Here is a 23,010-nt window from a genome sequence, read left to right as displayed (position 1 = left end):
TCACGACCTATACAAGAGTCTGACTTACATTCATCGACTCTTAATAAATCAATAAAAAAAGCTGTTATTAGGCTTTATCTTCCATCAAATTCAGTTTCACTGAAATTTGGAAAATATGGCATGTGGTTATCAGTTTCATCATCAATTCTTATTTGTTCATCTTCATGTTTTGTTTGTTCATCGTCATTTCTTGTTTGTTCATCTTCATTTCGTATTTGTTCAGGTAAAAAATGTTCATTCATGTTCGCTAAAGATGATTCGAAAGCTATTTTTTCCTGTGTCGAGTCGTCACGAAATTTTTCGGCTTCTGTGAATGGAACTGCGTCGTTCGAAGAAGCCGAATTGATTTTCTCTAGCTGAAAGTGAGCTTTGCTTGGTGTTTTTTCTTTTACTTTCTTTCCCCGCTTCTGAAATGTTAAATAAGAGTTGGCGCGGGCTTATGATGAAACAGCAATTATTATGAAACTTTCAAAAATTTTAAATCTGTTTCGTTAGTGAAAATTAATGATCCGTTCAATGAATGAAATGTTTATGAGGGCAGATTTTTGAGCCGGGCAAAATTACCCTTAAGCTTCTGCCTCAAATAAGATCTAATGATTCGAACTTTGGTTGTTAAGTGTGGTTTTCTTTTTGTCGCAAAAAAATCGTTTTTTTTTTCTCTAGAAACAAAATCGCGAAAGGAACTGACCTTGTGTCTTTCTTTTCTGTTCATATCTGGTTCCATCATCAGATCTTAAAAAAATAACAAACTGAAATTTGATAAGCTTTTAAAAAACACAAAGAAATGCCATCGGAGAATGAAGTTTTGATCAACGCATCTTTGTTTTACTAACATGAGGTGTCTTGCTCTGTTTTCTGGCCTCCATCGTCAATTGCAGATTCTGTAGTCTATAATTTTTTTAAAATTTCTATAATAGATGCGAATTTATAATTATCGTTTCAAAATAATTAAGTGATCACAAGTTATACCTTAAAATCCTCTTGGTGATTGTTTGTTTGCGAGCCGAATAAAATGAAAGTCGGTTTTTCGTTAACTCTTTCTGCTGCGTAGCCACGGTCTATGACCTAAATTTCAGAATGGAACTATTACTATGTATCAATGATCGTAGTGAAACCTTTTATATAGGTCTTGAAGATTTTTTTCTTCAGGATAAATCCACGTTAAAAGGAAGAAAAACTGCGCTATCGAACCGCAAAATTGTAAAATGAATACTAATTTTTAGATTCTCCGGCAGAATAAAAAAAATTATCTATTAATTCAGTTTTCACGAATTGGACTAAATTTACAAAAAAGTGTCAAGCATAAACTTCTCTTGCTTTTCGAAAAAATGAAGAGCATAAAAAATATTTTTGTTCGAAAGTAGAAGTGTCTACATGAAATGAAACAAGTCATCTTTTTCGTTTCCTGGCGTTTGATAACACTTTCAACTTAGTTTTTGCTTTGATTAATGGTCACAAGCAATTGCAGCTGTGCATGACTTTTTTATTGAGGTGAAGACTGCGTTTTTTTGATGTACTGAAATTTTGCCGACTGTTATTTTTACAATCAGCAAATTGTTTTTCCCAGCTTGTTCGAAACTCTTTAAAAACTTGTCAATTTTGCCAAACAAATTCTGCGCAACAGCAATTTTTTTGAGCAACAGAGCCAAAAAAAACTAGTTAGAGCCGAACATTTTTTGATTGTTCTTGAACGTAAGTCCCGTTTTTTTTCGCGCTCCCTTAAAATTAGTGTCATATTAAGCCACGGTCAATTATAATTAGTGTCCAATTACATTAAAAGAAAGTCAAACTAAATTAGTGTCAAATAGAAACTTAGCTGTCGAAAAACCATGCCAATAAACCCATTGGAACATTGCATTTTTTTCTTGGGATACCGACCACCTAGGAGACAGACATGTCAGTAAGCAAGAAAAAGTTTTTGACTGCTGCTGTTTTTGCGAAACGAAAATTATACTCAAAGTTCAACTCAATTTAAATAACTTTGATTGATGTAATTAGATGTCAAATTAGATGGAATTGTTCTCAAACTTTCTGCTCACTGACTACAATAAAATGGAGATTGTCTGCTTGCTGGGGGGCGTTCAACAGTGCCGAAGTACAACAGTGCCGAAAAGGCGGAAAATTTCAGAATACTTCTAACGCATTTTCTAAAGAGCCGGAAATTACTGACGCTAATTATCAAAGAAAATGACTTCAATTTTGGCGCCAAGATGTCTGCAACTGCAAATTAAACAATTATTTTGGGGCCTTATTTTTTTCGGCACTGTTGTACTGCACCCTTGCTGGCTGAGTGCGGTCAATTCAAGCGAAAATGTCACACGCAATTTTTTAACAGTTGCTTTTTGATGTTACTCTGAGCTTAAGTTATGAAGTGTTAATGAACGAAGTGAAATTTTTTTTAGGTCGTGCGGATATTTTTTTTAACCAGAAAGCCCTAAAAAATCCACGTTCATTGTTAATTTGTTGCAGTTTAATTTTAAATTTCTGTTCAAATTTTTGTATTGGTTTTTTGGAAAAATTACGCTGTCCAAGAACAAAATGCAATTGTTGATAAACATGTGATTGGCTCAAATTTGCAATAGGAATGTAATTTTTAGTTTTCTCTGCGATATCAAAAATTACCTATTGACTGATCTAGTTTTATTCTAATTGGGTAAATTTTATCAAAATAACGTCAATCATTAAGTATTCCTATAAATTATATATTGTCTAGCCAACAGACAATTGACAAAAAGTCAATAAACCCAAGTAGCTGGTAAAAAATCTGATTTGCTTTTTTTTTGCAAAAATTGCAATTTTCTAATATCCGAGAATGAAATTTAAAAGAAATTACAAGTCAAACTGCGAGGAGTAAATTTGAACCTGAAGAAATGTTAAACTTTTCCTGAAAAAAAACAAAAAAACATCACGACTTATATAATATAAGATTCTGAACTACGTTCATTGACTCTTAAAACATTTTCAAACTCAAAACAAGAAATGTGTTATTTTTCGGTCTCCTGAAACTCATTGACACTTTTCCTGCTGTCTGTTGGCTTGGGTTTTTTGCTAGTTTTTGTATGTCCTTGTATGCGCAAAGCGAGAAAATTCAAACTAAGGGAACTTGTAAGTCCAATTAATCTCTTAAAAATAACAGGATTTTCTATTTTTTTTTCTAGATATGACAGTTTTCTTACATTGAACATTGGCGTCGAGCTTGTAGATGCAGATTGTGGTGATTCAACTCCACCGAGAAGCTCTTTACGCTAGAACGAAAATTTTTTGATTTTGCAACAATCTATTTTTTCCAGAAAAAAGAGGCTTTTGAGATACAATAATGAGACAAGAAGCCAGCTTCAATAATGCTCGTCTTTGAATGTTTTAACCCACATTGTAAAAGGGTTTTCCTCCCGTATGTCATTGCTAGGTTGAACTTAAGTAAAGTATTTTTTGTACCTAATCGAAAACATATATATATCTATATATTTTTTTGTGATTTAAGTTTAGATCAATACGAGCACAAAACAACTATTCGTGAGATATCAACAAAATCCAAAACTGCAAATTCTAGAAGAAACATGAAATTAAACTTCAATTAATTACGTACGTCGTCGCTGGCATCTGGATTCATAGATCTGAAAAAAGTCTCCATCGCTATTTCGCGTTTGCGTTTCCGCCTTGTGATCTGAAACGATAAATTTTATTTCATGTCTACCAAGATGAGGAGAAAAACGTATTCACGTGGTTTTCCAATGCAAAGTTAGGATCTTCGAAGACAGCCGCCTATAGTCAAGTACTTTTTTTTCTTGTAAAATTCTTTTTTGCTCTTTTTGTCATATTCTGCAAAGTTGACTGATTGAAACAATCGGTACTCTTAGCACCGCTACGGCTATTCTTGGGTTAATTTTAACAGTTTTTGACAATCATCGACTGTTAAATATGAAGAAAATTTGAAATGTGGTCTTTAGTATTTGCAATATATAAAACAAGGATAGCCGGATACTGTGTAAGTAGCACAGAATGTTCCGACCATAGTCTTATGAAAACTACGGTTTAGAAAGTTTTTTTTCCAAATTAGTGTTTAGTGTAGTTTTTTTTCTGCTTGGTGTGATAAAAGGATCTGACGTAAAACTACAATATAGACATATTCGACAGTCATAGTAACATAGGCAAATTGTTCAAAACATTTTTGCAGATAAATGAAGCTATAAAAACTCCAAAAACTAGTTTTATTTGCTTAAATTTAAGTATTAAGGTCTTAAATTAGCTATGATTCAGCTGTTGTAAGCCTACTCGCCTGCTTTATTTGTTCGAATTAAGACGAAGAATGAAAAATTTCAAGCCGGTTTTTCTCGACACTGGGAAATTTTTTTGGAAATTTTTAAACGTGGGTCGAATCACAACTGAAAGGGCTTTAATCTGATATATCACTCAATCCACTCCGATGATTATGCCTGATTTTGCGTTGAAAAAAATAAAAACTTAAACACATCCGAATACAAAGTTCAAAGTTCCTCCCCATTTTCCATGGTCGGAACAAAATGTAAAAGTTAAATTCTTACCCCTAATTAGATCCAGTTAAGATTGTCGGCACCATCATTTAATTTGGATTAAAACTATTGGGAACTGCATGAAAAACTCTCTATTCCGATTGGCTGAAAATGTCAACTTAGAACCAAGTTAACATCCTCCCCCCTTAAAAAGTTTAGGCTGGACGAAATTAACTTGGTCCTGTGAAAAATACTTGTTTGTTGTCCGACTTTCGAATAGTAGTGTTGATTTGAAGAGGATGTTCTCTTTCGTCACAATGAGTTGTTCCAGCATCACCAGCCTTCTCGGTGCTTTGGCTATGAGTATTCATTGGTCTGTGCAAAGAAATGCTTATCGCTGACGACTTGCGACTAATTCTAATGTCTTCGTTGTCCAATCCGGTTCGTTTCTCGAACTCAGAATCCAAAGAAGCTCTCACTGTGTTGCTTCTAAAAACGAGAGTTATTCCATTTTTTGATTTAAATACATATTTTGCTATTCGAAAAACTTTTAAAACTGGCTTTTTCTCAACACTTGAATTTTTTTAGGAAGTTAAAAGGTTTTGTGGTACTTGATTTTACCTTTAAAACACCTAAAAAAATTTTGACGGATAGATAATTTTTTAGAATTTAGTCCCGCTTTTTTTCAGGCTAATTCACAAAGTGAAGACACTTATTCAGGCCATGTGTTTTTTCGGGAAAGTCTTGAGAATTGTTCACGCTCAAACTTGACTTTTCGCCGTTTGGTTTTTGATTTAATTTAAATTTTTATTCAATTTCTTTTGCTGAAAGCTCTTCAATTACAAAAACTAATCTAGCAGGGGAAAAAGCGTGAATAATTTCAATTTTGAGTCTTTGTATTATAATTAAATGTTACTTATTGATTAATTTTTACTGTTGTTCTCGTGGCTTCCGTTAAAAAGCTTAATTGTCTCAAATGGCGCCAACTTAAACTTTCAACGCTAGACTTGACTAGTTGAGTTTTATTCCTGAAAAGTCTACCTCAAATTAGACTCTTACGGTCTAACGCAATTGTTTCAAGTGCGTTTTAAATCAATCAGCTAAAATGAAGGCAAATTACGTTCGCTGTAGAGTTTATAGAAACTTTTATCATGTTATTTGGCTTTGTTGTATCATTAAATTATTTCCATTCATTTTTGACAAATTTTCATAAAAGTTATCCTATAAAATATATTTAGAAAGTATCTTTAGAATGTATTTGTTTTATTTTCACGTGAATCTTCAAATCATGCTGAAACCAAAGTGATGCTTTTTTTGATAAAAAGTTTCTTTTTTTTCATTACGAGGCCAAACTGTGAATTTTGGGAATTTTAAGCGGAATCCACAACAAAAACGCTCCCTTTGTTCTTCTTTTAATCTTTCATTTTCTTTGATCGTTCCGACAAAGTTTTAACATGTTCAGAGTCTTGTCTCTGGAGTCCAGGAACAAACAGCCACAAAATTGTGCGCTTATCCAATGCACAGTTTAGCCTCGTAGTGCTTAGGTGGATCAAAAGTACAGAATGAGCCATTCTGAAATTTAATTTGAAAACTTTAAACCTGAAAAGAAGAAAACTGTTTTTCCTATTGCGTTTCGTGAAAAGCTGTAAAAACTAATCGGTTACTCTTCGGTTTGTTTGGTAAACTTTTTCTGTCAATTCATTTCGATTGCGATTCGCAAGCATTATCAAATCGGAATGTAGGTTTTTTTCAGTTAACAAATACTTTAACAAAATCAGTTGAATCACTATGCAGCTGACATGCTCAATTTCATGAAAATTTAAAATTGATTACTGCGTGGGTAATAGTTACTACATGGTAAATTCAGGATAGACTTGAACTTTTTTTAAACTAAGCTTTTTTCAGCTCAACTGGTGTCTGCTCAAAAAATGTCGGACTTATTTCTACTTCGTAAGTTTTGTTCAGTTGCTAAATTGAGTTTCAAATGTCTTACTTGCCATTTTCGACTTGAATTTCCGTTTGATATCGAAATAAGTATTATTAAAGTGTATCAGAGCGGATTTTTTATTTTATTGTTTTTTGAGACGCTTTGGAAAATTTTATTTCAAAAGGGGTATTCTTAAAAATACCGCCAACATTCTTGTGTGCCTGCATACTCCCCTGGTCTTTTTTTGTTTTACTCCTTTATCTACAGCCTTCAAAAAAAGTCTGTAGGAGAATATTTGACCAATATTTTTGATTTTTTTTTGCGTTTTCTCAAAAACTAACCTAACAAGTCTGAGAATTTGTTTCAATGAACAGAACAAATTTGAAAAGCTCCCCTTCATCAGCCGCTACGCCCAACCTTTTTTCACGCATTAATTTATGGGCCTCGGAAGAGCCAAATTTTTCATTTTCGTCCATTTTTGAATCGTTTCTAATTTTTCTCAAAAACTAAGCTCCCGAAACTGAGGTTTTCGGTTCATGGGCAAAAACGGGTAGTGAGAAACCTCTTTTGAAAAAACAACTTTTGATTTTTTGAGCGTTTTCCCTAATTTTTAAAAAAATTTACCGAAAACACCCTTCTTTCGCTGAGTGTGATTTTGGGTTCAATCCACGAGTGAATCAAGCACGAGTGATGAAAAGCTTTTTTGATTTGTGACTACGCTCAATTTTTTTAACACGAAAACTCATGGCCCCTCGGATAAGTCAATATTTTGTCAGTTTTTTAAAATTTTTGACTTTTTTTCGAAAGCTACCCTGAAAAACGTGGGTTAAATCCAAACCAGGTTGGGTTAATTTTTTCTGCAAAGCGGCTACGCCCTTTTTTTACACAAAAAACTATGATTCTCGGAAGTTTCAATTTTCTGATTTGTTGATCGTATTTTGGACTTTTCGACGATGAATATTATGCCAAATCTGATATCATAGATTTTATCGACACACTCATATTGTTGGAAGTTTACCTTCATATTTACGTTGCCCAATTTTTTTCTGAAAGAAGTGTAAAGTTCAATCTTGTGAAAGTTTTGAAAATTTGACCGTTTTTTGGGAGTTGTTTTTACTCTACTCGACGATTTTCAGCTTGTTTTTTCCATAGAAAAACCCGAGTTTGTAAAACCCGAAAAACCCGAACCAGCCTTGAATTTATCGGACTAGAATTGGTTTTACAGAACAAAGTTACGGTTTTTGCAAAGTCAACTGCAAAAAGAAATTTTTTGAATCTTTTTAAAAACTAACCTATCGAATCTGAAATGAAATGTTCCATTGATTTTTAGAAATTTTTTGAATCTTTTTAAAAACTAACCTATCGAATCTGAAATGAAATGTTCCATTGAAAAAAGCAGTTGCTCAAATTTTTACTGCAGAAGCAGTTACTTTTTAATTTTTTGTAAGAGAAAGCTTATGTTTTGGGGAAAAATCCAAAATGTGAAAAAATGTTCTTATTTCTCACTTATTTTATTCGTGAAACAATTAAGGATTTAGGCAAAGTTCAGTTTTGGAAATTACGCGTTTTGTCCCGCATCAGTTTTACAAGTTCAAAAAAAATTAAACACGTTAATCCAGCAGACGAAAACTTTAGTTCACCTAGTTTTTTAACTTTTTTTCGATTTTTTTTTTATAATTGTGTTGTATCGCAAATGATGAGAACATCCGCCTCGCCTCTGTGTGGGATTAATTTTCATCAACTTCCGACGCAATCAAATGGCAATATGAAAAGCATGCGCACCTCTCACCTCTGAGGACTAAGTGTGGTACTCATGATTCTGAGGCCAAATGTCAAGTTTCTTTAAACATGAGTTTTTTGGCTAGTGTCCAAGATTTTTTCAGCTGGATTGAAGATACGAAGTAGTAGCCGAAGAACGGGCAAGTGATTAAGGTTTTGAATTTGATAAATAATACAATTTGTGACGTATGTTTTAATCTTGCTTGCAGCAACTAGATAGAGTCATCTTAACAATTGCTTATTTGGTTTTTCGGAGCAGTTTTATGATTTTGTTTCTATCAGCAAAAAATTCAGGCTGCCTGTTTGGGTATATAGTTGGATTTCATCAGTTTTTTTTGTATGTTATGACCTAATTTTTTGCAGCGGCAGTTTTTATGCACAAAAAATAACGCCTGCTTCTGGAAATTTTGAAAAAAATTTTGAGCCAATTTAGCTAACTTTATGTATGTTATTAGCAATCAAAGCCTCAAAAAAGTTCGAATTTTTTGTCGTGTCAGCCTGAGAAACCTTTGTCCCGTGAATTGTTTTCATCTATTTTAATTTCGCTTGCGATTATCAAGCATTATCCTTTCGGAATATAGGTTTTATTCTGTTTTACTAACTAGTTTAACAAAATCAGTTGAATCAGTTAGTATGGTCAATTTATTTAATACTTCTAGGTTCCTCCCCATTTCCCGGTTCCTTCGCTGAAGTCTGGGATCGAATCTCGAAGGATCTCGTTTTTTTTGCAATTGTATACAATTGAATTTTTTTCTATTCAAAATGAATTGTCAGACTTTCTTTTGTCTGCTCATGATTTGTCGGCTAAGTAACCAAATCATGCGTTTTCCTTGTACTGTAAGCAATTTTATTTGCAGTTGTAAATGCAATAGTTGTTCATTGTAGTTTCAGGGAGGGACTTGAAAGATTTTAAAAAATGTTTCTAAAACATTTTTTTTCGGTTCAATTAGTTTCTGCTCAAAGCTTGTCGGCTTAGATGCCAGATCACTGATTTTTTTTTGCGCTGCAAGCAACTTTCATTGTAATTGCAAGTTTCAGTGTTGTTCATTATATTTTCAATGGCGACTTAATTCTCATAAAGTTTTTATTAAATCGTTTTTTTTTGGCTCAACTTGTGTCTGCTCAAAGATTGTCGGCTTTGTTTCTTCTTACTAAGTTTTGTACCAGTGCCAATTTGATATTCACTTGTCTGGCATGTTCCTGTTATATTAAAGGAAGTAAAATACAAGAAATTTGTGAACAACTTCGGTCAGTTCAGCTGAAGGAAAAGTAATAACAGCTGCATTAGCCGAGTATTTTCTGAACTTGAAATGAAGAGAATTTCCAGTGTATAATCAGACCCTGTTCGCACCGTCTTTTAAATTATCTAAAAAATAATTAAATGGTCCAATTTGGGTATATCGTAAGCCTTGATCATTGTGCTTCTTCTATGCAATGATTTCAACTTAATTTTAGGAGTGTATAAATTAAGGTACTTCCAAATGTTTTTTAAGGTTGATGGAGTAGAGTTCACTTTAAGAGAATTTTCAGAAAAAAAAGATACCATTGAAAAAATGAGTTTTTTTCCAATGATTTCCGCATACGCTATATGAAAAGCAAAATGACTTATTTTGAATATAGCAAATTAATAATTACACCAAAAAGCATACCTCAATTCAATTTTGAACGACTTCTATGACGAATGGAAACTCCGCCTACGCATCAATAGCATAAAATCTAACGCGCGTTAATTGTCCCAATTTGGCCAAACTGATAATCTCTAAACCTGAAAAACTTTACAAAAAATGACCACAGAAAAACTATTTCATCGAATTTGAGCTTAATACAACAATACGTTTTTATGATAAAAAATATTTAGTCAAAAAATGGTAGTTAACAAAAAACGAAATTTGTCTGGAAAAGATTTTCACGAAGCGCTTCGGTCTAGGAAACAGTTTTTTTGAAAGAAATAGTTAAATTTTTGCTAACTGAGTCCGTCTATAGAAAGATTTGAAAAATTTCTAAGTTTCATAGCTGAATTGGCTTGCTTGAAAAGCTTTTATTGCAAATCGAATTGGTCTATTAAGTAACATGAAAAATTTCAAAGTTTCATTGCAAAAATATCATTTTTAGAAAAATGAAAATTAAACTTTCTGCAAACCGGTTCATACTATAAAAATTATTAAAAAATTTCAAAAATTGATCGCCGAAATGACTTGAGAAAAAGGTAAACTTTGCAAACCTAATCAGTCTATAAAAAACCATATTTTATTTCGAAGTTCTATAGTTTTAATAGCCTGCTTAGAAAAAAAAATCTTTCATCAAACCGATTTGTTCTAGGTAATAAATCTAAACATTTCAAAGCTTTATTCTTTGAACTGCTTGCTTAGAACTTGGGCTTTGTAAAACTTTTGTAAAACTATTTTTATCTAAGAAATAACTTGAAATGTTTCAATTTTTTATAGCTTCAAGAGCTTGTTTAAGAATACTTGATTTTTTCGAGAGCTTACATGCTTTATAAGACTAACCTTTTTCAAGGAAGCTATTTAAGCTAGAAAACAATTCAATTAGTCTTATAAAGCATGTAAGTTCTCGAAAAAATCAAGAATGGTTAAGAAATACCAGCGAGCATAACGTTTAAGATCATTCAGAGCAACCATCGATTATTTCAGAGCGCGAATTGGTTTTAGGGAAGATTAAAGTTTTTCAAGTAAGCTTTTCAAGCTATAAAACAATTCAATTAATCTTCCCTAAAACCAATTCGCGCTCTGAAATGATCGATGGTTGCTCTGAAAGATCTTAAACGCTATGCTCGCTGGTATTTCTTAACCATTGCGTCTTATGAATACAAAAAACGTGTAATTTGATTAACACCAGCAAGCCCGTCTCCGACAATCAATCGGCTCGCAAAAAATAGGTAGTTCATTTATGTTAACAAGCTATGAAACTTTGAACATTTTAAAGTTAAGTTATTTTACTTTTGAAATAATTCATAAGTTAATTCAAGAAGCGATTAAGTTGGATGGAAAAATATTAAGTTTTTTATTGAAGCCATTCACATTACTAAGCCAATTCTTGTGAAACCATTCAAATTTTTCTAAGCAAGCTATTCAATATTCAAGCAAGGTTGGTTCATAAAGCGAATCAGTTGGCGAACAGTTTAAAGTTTTCTAACAAACTTTTCCAAATATGAATCTTGTAAAATTTCAAGTAACTCCGTAGCGCGAATCGGTTTGCTAACAGTTGGTTTTTATATGCATGAGTGTTGCTGTTCTTAGTTGTTTCACTCCAGGCTGAAGTTAATCTGTGAACGCAAACTTTTGGACAAAAAGTGGAAAGGTGCAGTTTAGCCTTGAAGTTGAGTTGAGTTCATCTTATTGAAAGTTTTGGATTTGTTTTTTCAAAAAAAAAATTTAGATCGTTCCAGACTTTAGAATGATGGAAATATCTGGGTTAATGTTTCTTCTTGCACTGTGAATGTTCAGCTGCAATGGCCGAGTGATTAAGGCGTTCGATTTGAAATCCTATGGGATTTTGCCGCGTAGGTTTGAACCCTGCTCGCAGCGGATAAGAAGAGTTTTCCTTTTTTGAATGTAGGTTATACGTATTTTTGGCATCAAAATTTTTTTCAATAGTTAAATACAATTTTCATACCTTTTTGGATGATGATCAATGAAACTAAGCCTGATCAAGTCTTTTCTTCATGTGTTTTTTTATTTGCTTCTGACAATTGCCAAACAGTTTTTAAAGTAATTGAGCAGCATGATTGTCTCGGCTAAGCTTTCGTTTATAAAAAGCCGCAAACTTGTTTGCCAATAGTCAGTCAAAAAACACTAAACTGAAAGTCGAAGTTTTCAGTTTGAGTTAGTTCTAAGTCCCAAATGTTTTCTTACATTTTTCAACAAGATTTCCTTCCTAATTAGGGTCTCGCAAAAAAAACAGCTTACTGAATAAAAAAGTAGGAAAAGAAAGCGGACTGTCGGACAAAAGAATTCAGCTAAAATTTTGGAGGAATTTTTTTTCAGAAGCAGCAGTTTTCTTGTAGAAATGTACAGAAGTTGTGTTTTCTAAAAACTTAGACTTGTAACGGCGAATTTTGCTTTGGTTGAAACAATCGCTTAGTTTTTCTTCTGTCACTTTGAGCTTTCAGCTGCGATGGCCGAGTGGTTAAGGCCTTGGACTTGAAATCCAATGGAATTTTCCCGCGGAGGTTTGAACCCTGCTCGCGGCGGGCAAGAAGTCTTTTTTGTTGTTTTGTTGTAACCATTTTTTTCCATTCTTTGAAAGTGCGTTTAAATTTGGCATAAAAACGTCTCAAAGCTTAAATACGATTATCATAAAATTTCGGATGATGATCATTGAAACTTAACCGGATCATGTATTTCTTACATACTTCTGGCATTTGCCAAACAGTTTTTAAAGTAGTTGAGCAGCATGACTGGCTCGACTAAGCTTTGGTTTATAAAAAGCCGCAAATTTGTTTGCTAGTAGTCAGTCAAAAAACACTAAACTGAAAGTCGAAGTTTTCAGTTTAAGTTAGTTCTAAGCCCCAAATGTTTTCTTACATTTTTCAACAAGATTTCCTTCCTAATTAGGGTCTCGCAAAAAATATACCTCTTACTGAATAAAAAAGTAGGAAAAGAAAGCGGACTGTCGGACAAAAGAATTCAGCTAAAATTTTGGAGGAATTTTTTTCAGAAGCAGCAGTTTTCTTTTAGAAATATAAAGAAGTTGTGTTTTCTGAAAACTTAGACTTGTAACGGCGACTTTTGCTTTGGTTGAAACCCTGGCCTAGTTTTTCTTCTGTCACTTAGAGCTTTCAGCTGCGATGGCCGAGTGGTTAAGGCGTTGGACTTGAAATCCAATGGGATTTTCCCGCGTCGGTTCGAACCCTGCTCGCAGCGGGCAAGAAGTCTTTTTTGTTGTAACCAGTTTTTTCCATTTTTTGAAAGTGCGTTGTACGTAAATTTGGCATTAAAAACGTTTCAAAGCTTAAATACGATTATCATAATATTTCGGATGATGATCATTGAAACTTAACCTGATCAAGTGTTTTCTTCATATTTTTCTTACATGCTTCTGACATTTGCCAAACAGTTTTTAAAGTAGTTGAGCAGCATGAAAGGCTCGACTAAGCTTTGGTTCATAAAAAGCCGCAAATTTGTTTGCAAGTAGTCAGTCAAAAAACACTAGACTGAAAGTCGAAGTTTTCAGTTTGAGTTAGTTCTAAGTCCCAAATGTTTTCTTACATTTTTCAACAAGATTTCCTTCCTAATTAGGGTCTCGCAAAAATGTACCTCTTACTGAATAAAAAAGTAGGAAAAGAAAGCGGACTGTCGGACAAAAGAATTCAGCTAAAATTTTGAAGGAATTTATTTTCAGAAGCAGCAGTTTTCTTCTAAAAATATACAGAAGTTGTGTTTTCTAAAAACTTAGACTTGTAACGGCGACTTTTGCTTTGGTTGAAACCCTGGCTTAGTTTTTCTTCTGTCACATAGTGCTTTCAGCTGCGATGGCCGAGTGGTTAAGGCGTTGGACTTGAAATCCAATGGGATTTTCCCGCGTCGGTTCGAACCCTGCTCGCAGCGGGCAAGAAGTCTTTTTTGTTGTAACCAGTTTTTTCCATTTTTTGAAAGTGCGTTGTACGTAAATTTGGCATTAAAAACGTTTCAAAGCTTAAATACGATTATCATAATGTTTCGGATGATGATCATTGAAACTTAACCTGATCAAGTGTTTTCTTCATATTTTTCTTACATGCTTCTGACATTTGCCAAACAGTTTTTAAAGTAGTTGAGCAGCATGAAAGGCTCGACTAAGCTTTGGTTCATAAAAAGCCGCAAATTTGTTTGCAAGTAGTCAGTCAAAAAACACTAGACTGAAAGTCGAAGTTTTCAGTTTGAGTTAGTTCTAAGTCCCAAATGTTTTCTTACATTTTTCAACGAGATTTCCTTCCTAATTAGGGTCTCGCAAAAATGTACCTCTTACTGAATAAAAAAGTAGGAAAAGAAAGCGGACTGTCGGACAAAAGAATTCAGCTAAAATTTTGAAGGAATTTATTTTCAGAAGCAGCAGTTTTCTTCTAAAAATATACAGAAGTTGTGTTTTCTAAAAACTTAGACTTGTAACGGCGACTTTTGCTTTGGTTGAAACCCTGGCTTAGTTTTTCTTCTGTCACATAGTGCTTTCAGCTGCGATGGCCGAGTGGTTGAGGCGTTGGACTTGAAATCCAATGGGATTTTCCCGCGTAGGTTCGAACCCTACTCGCAGCGGGCAAGAAGTCTTTTTTGTTGTTTTGTTGTAACCTTTTTTCCCATTCTTTGAAAATGCGTTGTACGTAAATTTGGCATTAAAAAACGTTTCAAAGCTTAAATACAACTAGCGTTTAACGCACCTTCGGTGCTTCGAAATTTTTCGACAACTCAGTAAAAACCGCATATATTGGAAACAACATCTGCAAACTTTTAGTGTACTCTGACTGCACCCAATTACAAACTTTAAATTTTTTTAACTCCTATTTTAAAAGCGTCATCTCTAAAACTTAATGGGCCTCTGGAGAAACTTGGAGGCCAGCTTTGCAACCACTGAAAGTCCCTGAGAGCACCCTACTATAGGGTAAGGAACCCCGAAAAACAAAAATTGAAAAAAAACGTCTAATCTCGGAAACTAAAAGGATTTGAGCATTCATATTAGGAGGCAAGATTTGAGACGCCTGGGTGTACGCTGACAATAAGGTTGTATCTTCATCAACCTGGTAGTTTCAAATTTTTTGAATTTCTTTGTAGATAATTTCTTTGAGAAATTTTGAAAAAATCAAAAACGTCACATCTCGTAAACTAAAAGCAGTTGAGCAGTCGCGTTTATCATTTGCATGTGGCAAGATTTGCAACTCTTTAGAGTATCATGACAACACTGAACTATAGTGTTGGGAATTTCGAATCTCGAAAAAATAATAATTTCATTTTTCTGAAAATTTTGAAAAAATCACAAAAAACGTCACATCTCGAAAACTACAAAAAATTGGGCAGTCATATTTGGAGGCAAGATTCGCAATCCTTGAGAGTACTCTGACAGGACCTAACTACAGGGTTGGGAATTTCAGATGTTAAAAGAATAATAGTAATTTAAGTTTTCTGTAAATTTATGAAAAAATCACAAAAAACGTCATATCTCAAAAACTACTACAATTTGAGCAGTCACACTTGGAGGCAAGATTTGCAATCTTTGAGAGTACTTTGACACGACCTAACTACAGGGTTGAGAATTTCAGATTTTGCAAAAAAAATTAATGTAAGTTTTCTGAAATTTTTTTTGAAAAAATCACAAAAGACGTCATATCTCGAAAACTACAAAGATTTGAACAGTGATATTTGGAGGCAAGATTTGTTACCCCTTAGAGTACTCTGGCAGCACCCAACTACAAGGTTGGGAATTTCAAATTTGGAGAAATAATTAAATAAAATTTTCTGAAAATTTTTGAAAAAATCACAAAAAACATCATATCTCGAAAACTACAACAATTTGAGCAATCATAGTTGGAGGCAAGATTCGCGATCCTTGATAGTACTCTGACAGTACCCAACTTTAGGGTTGGGAATTTCAGATTTTAAAAAAATAATCATAATTTAAGTTTTCTGAAAATTTTTGAAAAAATTACATAAAACGTCATATCTCGAAAACTAAAAAGAATTGAGCAGTCATATTTGGAGGCAATATTCGCAATCTTTGAGATTAATTTGACGGAACCCAACAACAGGGTTGGGAATTTCAGATTTTGCGAAAAAAAATGTATATGTTTTCTTGAAATTTTCTGAAAAAATCACAAAAACCGTCATATCTCGAAAACTACAAGGATTTGAACATTTGGAGGCAAGATTTGTAACTCCTTAGAGTACTCTGACAGCGCTCAACTACAGGGTTGGGAACTTCGAGTTTTTTAAATTATTTGGTTATTTGAAATTTCAAATAATTTTTGAAAATCTCTCAAAAATCGTCTTATCTTGTTAGCTAAAATGAAAATGATTCGGGCATTCAAAATTGGAGGCCAAATTCGCAACCGCTAATTCGATATTGGGCTGCTCAATTTAAACTCGGTAAAATAACCACTAAAATCAAACTGAAAAATCGAAAAAAAAATAACCATTGCAATATACGATATAGCGTAAACATGCAAAAATAATACGTTGAAGAAGCTTAAACATGGCGAGATAGTGAAGCCCGCATTTAAATATATAATAGATAGAAATAGATTATCATAATATTTCGGATGATCATTGAAACTTAACCTGATCAAGTGTTTTCTTGATGTTTTTCTTACATGCTTCTGACATTTGCCAAACAGTTTTTAAAGTAGTTGAGCAGCATGACTGGCTCGACCAAGCTTTGGTTTATAAAAAGCCGCAAATTTTTTTGCAAGTAGTCAGTCAAAAAACACTAAACTGAAAGTCGAACTTTCAGTTTGAGTTAGTTCTAAGTCCCAAATGTTTTCTTACATTTTTCAACAAGATTTCCTTCCTAATTAGGGTCTCGCAAAAAGATACCTCTTACTGAACAAAAAAGTAGGAAAAGAAAGAGAACTGTCGGACAAGAGAATTCAGCTAAAATTTTGGAGGAATTTTTTTTCAGAAGCAGCAGTTTTCTTTTAAAAATATAGAGAAGTTGTGTTTTCTAAAAACTTAGACTTGTAACGGCGACTTTTGCTTTGGTTGAAACCCTGGCTTAGTTTTTCTTCGGTCACTTAGAGCTTTCAGCTGCGATGGCCGAGTGGTTAAGGCGTTGGACTTGAAATCCAATGGGATTTTCCCGCGTAGGTTCGAACCCTGCTCGCACCGGGCAAGAAGTCTTTTTTGTTGTTTTGTTGTAACCATTTTTTTCCATTCTTTGAAAGTGCGTTGTACGTAAATTTGGCATAAAAAACGTTTCAAAGCTTAAGTACGGTTATCATAATATTTCGGATGGTGATCATTGAAACTTAACCTGATCAAGTGTTTTCTTAATGTATTTCTTATATGCTTCTGACATTTGCCAAACAGTTTTTAAAGTAGTTGAGCAGCATGACTGGCTCGACTAAGCGTTGGTTTATAAAAAGCCGCAAATTTGTTTGCTAGTAGTCAGTCAAAAAACACTTAACTGAAAGTCGAAGTTTTCAGTTTGAGTTAGTTCTAAGTCCCAAATGTTTTCTTACATTTTTCAACAAGATTTCCTTCCTAATTAGGGTCTCGCAAAAAAACAGCTTACTGAATAAAAAAGTAGGAAAAGAAAGCGGACTGTCGGACAAAAGAATTCAGCTAAAATTTTGAAGGAATTTATTTTCAGAAGCAGCAGTTTTCTTTTAAAAATATACAGAAGTTGTGTTTTCTAAAAACTTAGACTTGTAACGGCGACTTTTGCTTTGGTTGAAACCCTGGCTTAGTTTTTCTTCGGTCACTTAGAGCTTTCAGCTGCGATGGCCGAGTGGTTAAGGCGTTGGACTTGAAATCCAATGGGATTTTCCCGCGTAGGTTCGAACCCTGCTCGCAGCGGGCAAGAAGTCTTTTTTGTTGTTTTGTTGTAACCATTTTTTTCCATTCTTTGAAAGTGCGTTGTACGTAAATTTGGCATAAAAAAAACGTTTCAAAGCTTAAGTACGGTTATCATAATATTTCGGATGGTGATCATTGAAACTTAACCTGATCATGTATTTCTTATATGCTTCTTATATGCTTTTTAAAGTAGTTGAGCAGCATGACAGGCTCGACTAAGCTTTGGTTTATAAAAAGCCGCAAATTTGTTTGCTAGTAGTCAGTCAAAAAACACTAAACTGAAAGTCGAAATTTTCAGTTTGAGTTAGTTCTAAGTCCCAAATGTTTTCTTACATTTTCAACAAGATTTCCTTCCTAATTAGGGTCTCGCAAAAAATATACCTCTTACTGATTAAAAAAGTAGGAAAAGAAAAGGGACTGTCGGACAAAAGAATTCAGCTAAAATTTTGGAGGAATTTTTTTCAGAAGCAGCAGTTTTTTTTTAGAAATATACAGAAGTTGTATTTTCTAAAAATTTAGACTTGTAACGGCGACTTTTGCTTTGGTGTAACATTCGCCCGGACGATACATATCGACGGAAAATAAAGCTAGGTTCTAAGACGACTGACCAACGTCTAAACAGAGCTCTACATGCTTTTCACCGTCTCTACTTCTCTACCAAGCCAGTTCTTTTGGTGGTCTTTCTAACATCGGGTCGACAAAAACGTTACTGCTTTCGGCTTCGGTCAAAACACTCAAATTAACTAAATTACATGCAGAAATAGTGAGCTCATGGCTGGGTCTCAGTATCTCCAGACCACGGGGTCACTCCTAAAAACAGGGCTACTACTATTTATTGATTTATTATTGTTTTTGTTCAGTAGATAAAAATCATCATCTCCATCGAAGATGGATCAACCCCTTCCCCCAACTCCTAGCTTCTCATCCTAGCAAAATGAATTCAGATGTTAATTAAATTCAATTCAGGACATAATAGGGAAGCTAAAAGTTTGTATAAAATGATATAAGTTCCAATCCCGAGACCCCTCCGGATTCTTGAATCCGGGGAAATAAGACCCTTATCTTCCTTCCGGAAGGCTGTCTTCCACCCTTCACCGTTGTTCGCAACGGCCTTGCAACTATTGTAGCGACACAATAGTTGCAAATCGGAACGGTCTCTGCTACTTCTGCAATTTGTTGTTGTTTTCCAATCACAATTCTCGTCGTTATCGCCTACGCAACTGATGTTGTTGTGTTTTTATTCTGGCTTTCTTCCAAAATGGCCGCTTTTGACGCTTCTCAGAATTATTAAGTCATCACATCGAATTTTTAAAATTTCAAAATACCAGAATATCTTGACCTTCACCGTTTGACTAATCGTCCCCATAACGTTGTTAATCTCTTAAAACCGTCAATTCGGAAGGTTAGCTGCTAAAATTTCGACTCTGTTGAATCTGCATTTTTGTCCATTCTGGTCGAATGTCACATACTCCCCGGACAGTCCGGTCAATGTCCTCATTGAATCTCGCAGTGTTCGTAAAATTGGTACAGTGTCATCGAACAGAATTTACAAAATGCACGAAATTACTTTTATCCGCGTCATATCGACTCACTGCAGAATATAAACGGCATCATACTACATCACTATAGCCTTCAAATTTTTTCATTAATCTGCACATTGAGGATATGACCTAAGATAAAAACATCTTTTCTGACTTCCAATGTCAATGCCCTGATTAAAACTTTTTCTCCTAGATTTTCAAAAGATGTTGGTTTGCAGGACAGTCCTGCCAACCAACAAGCTGAAATTATCCTACTATGCTTCCTCCCTTCGGAAATCTTGCTTGTTATTGTCCTGAATAATAAAACTAAAAAACTGACTGTGGTTAGAAAGAACAATGAAACAATCTCCTTTTTCGAGAGATTACCCAAGCATTTCATATCACCACAAAGTGATCAGTTCTCCTAATTGATTAAAAACAGTCATGCAGGCTGGAATATTTAAATATACTCTTTACTCAAGCCTTTCTAAATAAATAGTAAGTGTCTCTAAAGCCACTAACTAAAATCAAAATGCAAATTTATAAAAGCAACAAATTCTTTAATGTTCAAAGCTCAACTAAATGTTTCAGTTTTCAATTACAACTTGGTTGCTTAGTTTCTCACTTGAGTTTTTTTTACACTCATAAAACAATTCTGAGTTTTAATTTCTTTTTTGTCGTCACTCCTCTGTTTTTTTCATTTTTCGTCGTTTAGAAGTTCTAAAACTTCTAAATTCTTCTAATTTTCTTTCTTTTTGCTTATTGTTCTTTCGACCGTTTGTCAATGTTCCATCTCTTCCTCCTGTGACACTGACTGCGCACTTGCAGTTTCTGTGTCTTGCAACACATCGTTAGCCATTCTGACGCTGTTGGAAGCAGTCCTCCAACACTTCTGCTCTTCTACCCTCTGTTTGCAACAAGGTAGGGGATCCACGTTAGATTCTCTGTTTCGGCAGAAGCTGTTGTGGAGACACAACGTCACGTTTCTCTCCAAATCTTCCTTCAACATCTCTTCCTTCTCCTTTCCACTACGTTCACTTGTCCTGGAAATTCTCTTTACAGCGGTGGTCACTGCATTCCGATGAGTCACGAAAGCGCGCTTGAAAGCTCCTGCTCCAATTCCAGCTGATATCCACTGTACACTCTGCCGTGCTTCGACATATGCTTTTTGATATATTCGTACAACCATGCAGTCATGTTAGCTCTGAACTATGGCATCAATCGTCTTCTCGCCCATATCTTTTTCACTTCCATCGGAATGTTTAGAATATTGCACATTGTCTCAAAAAGATCTAAATCTTTGAGACAATCCAATTTCTGCAACTTTTCTCTCGTCGGTGCCTCCTGTCTATTGTTTTCTCTCACATGAGCCTCCAGCCATCGTATCACCATCATAACTCCCACTATCTTTATCGTTATGGGCCGTGATGAGTCTGGTAAACCCATGGAGAGCAGCCTTCCAGAGTCCCAGATCAACACCAGATTACTACGCTCGGGATACCACCAGGTCTGCAGCAAGCAGTGGCAGGGAAACTCGTCATGTGTCAACATGATGCTCCTCCAATTACGTTTTCATCATTCTCGTCTACTGTATTGTAATCCGTAACGGTTGATCCTCTCTGTTTCTGTCTTTCAAAGTCACTGAAGTTCCCACTCACGTATCCCATGAACTTCCTTCCCAGTATCGATTCCAACTCCTCCTTTGTTCTCTCTGGAACTGCTGAGAACATTTTACATAGCAACTCGTAAGATCTTTCGGACATTCTCGTTAGTCTCACACACTTTGGCACTGAGAAGGCTTGATCCACGATCGTTCTCGTACTCTTTACATCCACAGCTACGAAATGCACAGAGTAGCTGCTCTTGCACATTGGAGCCAATGTCGATCCCACCAAATATCGTGCTCCTGATGGTCTACAATAAGACTCACTGTGTCTGATGTTCATTTCCGTCTCGATCGCTTCCCTCCATTTTCCTATGTACTTTTGCTCAGTTTGCAGAACTCCTGGGAACACTTCTGCACTGATGGCTGTGACCATCTCATGTTTTTGTTCTAGATTCAATAGTGACTCTAAAGAACCAAACATGCTGTAAAATCCTAGTGCAGTCACTAGATTCACCTCGGTTCCTCCGTGGCAATCTGCGATCAAATTCGTTTCCGTTCTTGCTTTCATCACGACATTCCCAAACAATATCGTCAATTGCTTGTGTTGTCTCTCTAGGGTTTTTACACAATCCAGACCTCCACAAACGAGACCTTTCAGTCCACAGACTTCCGCCAGACAGCTACCAGGTTTGACTCAGTCTTCTGGTCCCCAGCCAGGCAACTCCACTTTGTCTTCCCCGTTGCTCCTAGAGGCTGTTATCATCACATTATATATGATGTTCAGGTCACGCAGGTTACAATCTGCATTCAGCTCCCTCTGCACGTCTTGTTTTGCCCGTAATATCGAGTCAGCATTGGGACTAGGACACCATGATGGTCTCATCAGTTCCCAAACTACCATCAAGCTCGTTCTCAGTAGTTCATCTGAGAATACCAACCCAAATTCCACACTTTTGTCGGATTTTGGTACGGAAGGTGCAGTCACCTCTTCTTCCAAGACCAGTCCCAATTTGGTCTGTGGATTATTAGCGCTCTTAATTGTTACAATTCTCGACGTCCAGAATCTTAGCAACACTGCCTGCTCGTAATCGAAGAAGCAATCGCGTATGTCTTCACTCAGGAAAAGATTGTACGCTATCCCTATGATTCCGGACACGTAGCTGTACGACTTCTTCTTGATCGGTCCACAGTACTCACTGGATTTCGGTAGTGCCCCCATAGATTCTTTAGTGAGTCTCAGCTCCTTGTTTGAAAATCTCCTGATTTCGTCGATCTTTCTCATGGGCTCTAACTCCTCAGGTTCTTTCATATTCACCCTCATCGGCTTGCTTTGATGCATTTCAGTACCAGCATTGAACACCTGTGCCAAGATGTTGATGGAGGGCGGTGAACGAGCAAAAGCCTTACTCTTGCTAGCACTGCTGGAGAGCAGTGCTAGCAAGAGTAAGGCTTTTGCTCGTTCATCGCCCTCCCTCAACATCTTGGCACAGGTGTTCAATGCTGGTACTGAAATCTGCTCTATCAGGAATCGGATGAAACAGAGAGCGTCTCTCCGCTTCGCGCACGCTACTGCTGCTCCCTCTTGGGTTATCAGATCCCTCAGGTTCGTCATAAGGAGAACTTTTTCTTCCTTTGACCTTTTCCTTTCCTATGAGTCATATTCCCTGCGAGTTAATCCCATCATGCACCAGGCGAACCTCAGTTGTAATTCGGTTCTTACGTAGGGTACTGCCATGAGAGCGTGTATTCTCGGCGCAGTCCTCATTTCCTCTTCGAAGTACTTCAACACCACTGCTTTCCACGGAAGGCTCAATAACTGCTCGATCGTTTCCGCCTGCATCTCGGATGACGCTAAAGTTCCATACGCCTTCTGCTTGAGGGTGGTGCCTCGCAACATCGTCTCCAGATAACCTTCCATGGCCATTTCGTCTTCCAGAGCCATTACATACCCTCTAGCCGAGTTTCGGTATTCTAACATCTCCATAGATCCACCGGCGGGTTCATCTATTGACACAGTCTCCGACACTGTCAGTCGGTTATACTCCACTGGTACTAGTTGCCCAGCAACACTTCCCTTTCCGTGGTTCATGGGATATGGTTTAAAGTCTTTCATCGTGCTTTCTCCACATTGGCTAAGTATTTCCATTTCTAAGGTTGCTCCAGTCAGAGTGCGGTCACTCCTTTTGGATTTGTAACCTGTTGACTTTAT

At 35.6% G+C, this 23,010-nt stretch overlaps 1 protein-coding gene and 6 non-coding genes across 7 annotated transcripts; 6 read left to right on the top strand and 1 right to left on the bottom strand.

Annotated features, from left to right (window-relative positions):
• Nucleotides 1-54: 54 nt before the first annotated feature.
• Nucleotides 55-22,413, bottom strand: LOC134848601 (uncharacterized). The gene is made up of 8 exons (XM_063866118.1): nt 22,094-22,413; nt 4,724-4,958; nt 3,587-3,664; nt 3,177-3,245; nt 970-1,065; nt 834-888; nt 689-732; nt 55-407 (listed from the first exon to the last, which is right to left on the bottom strand). The coding sequence occupies exons 1-8, from the start codon at nt 22,411-22,413 to the stop codon at nt 75-77; spliced, it is 1,230 nt and encodes a 409-aa protein (XP_063722188.1). The 3' UTR covers nt 55-74.
• Nucleotides 12,304-12,385, top strand: Trnas-uga (transfer RNA serine (anticodon UGA)). The gene has a single exon. It is a non-coding gene; the product is annotated as a tRNA-Ser (tRNA).
• Trnas-uga (transfer RNA serine (anticodon UGA)) lies at nt 12,977-13,058 on the top strand. Its single transcript has one exon. It is a non-coding gene; the product is annotated as a tRNA-Ser (tRNA).
• Trnas-uga (transfer RNA serine (anticodon UGA)) lies at nt 13,661-13,742 on the top strand. Its single transcript has one exon. It is a non-coding gene; the product is annotated as a tRNA-Ser (tRNA).
• Trnas-uga (transfer RNA serine (anticodon UGA)) lies at nt 14,345-14,426 on the top strand. The gene has a single exon. It is a non-coding gene; the product is annotated as a tRNA-Ser (tRNA).
• Trnas-uga (transfer RNA serine (anticodon UGA)) lies at nt 16,904-16,989 on the top strand. Its single transcript has one exon. It is a non-coding gene; the product is annotated as a tRNA-Ser (tRNA).
• Nucleotides 17,594-17,675, top strand: Trnas-uga (transfer RNA serine (anticodon UGA)). The gene has a single exon. It is a non-coding gene; the product is annotated as a tRNA-Ser (tRNA).
• Nucleotides 22,414-23,010: the final 597 nt, after the last annotated feature.

The sequence above is a fragment of the Symsagittifera roscoffensis genome, chromosome 6 (assembly GCF_963678635.1).
Source record: "Symsagittifera roscoffensis chromosome 6, txSymRosc1.1, whole genome shotgun sequence".
Classification (NCBI taxonomy): domain Eukaryota; kingdom Metazoa; phylum Xenacoelomorpha; order Acoela; family Convolutidae; genus Symsagittifera; species Symsagittifera roscoffensis.
The sequence above is the reverse complement of the archived record's forward strand: the minus strand, read 5'-3'. Positions and strand labels throughout refer to the sequence as shown.

What these genes read in the sequence shown, in the direction of transcription:
- LOC134848601 (XM_063866118.1), bottom strand. Translation starts at nt 22,413, where the DNA reads ATGACGAACCTGAGGGATCTGATAACCCAAGAGGGAGCAGCAGTAGCG. An exon ending in GAAAGTCGGACAACAAACAA is followed by an intron (nt 3,665 to 4,723) that starts GTATTTTTCACA and finishes TTATCGTTTCAG; the next exon opens with ATCACAAGGCGGAAACGCAA. An exon ending in ATCACCAAGAGGATTTTAAG is followed by an intron (nt 889 to 969) that starts GTATAACTTGTG and finishes AAAAAATTATAG; the next exon opens with ACTACAGAATCTGCAATTGA.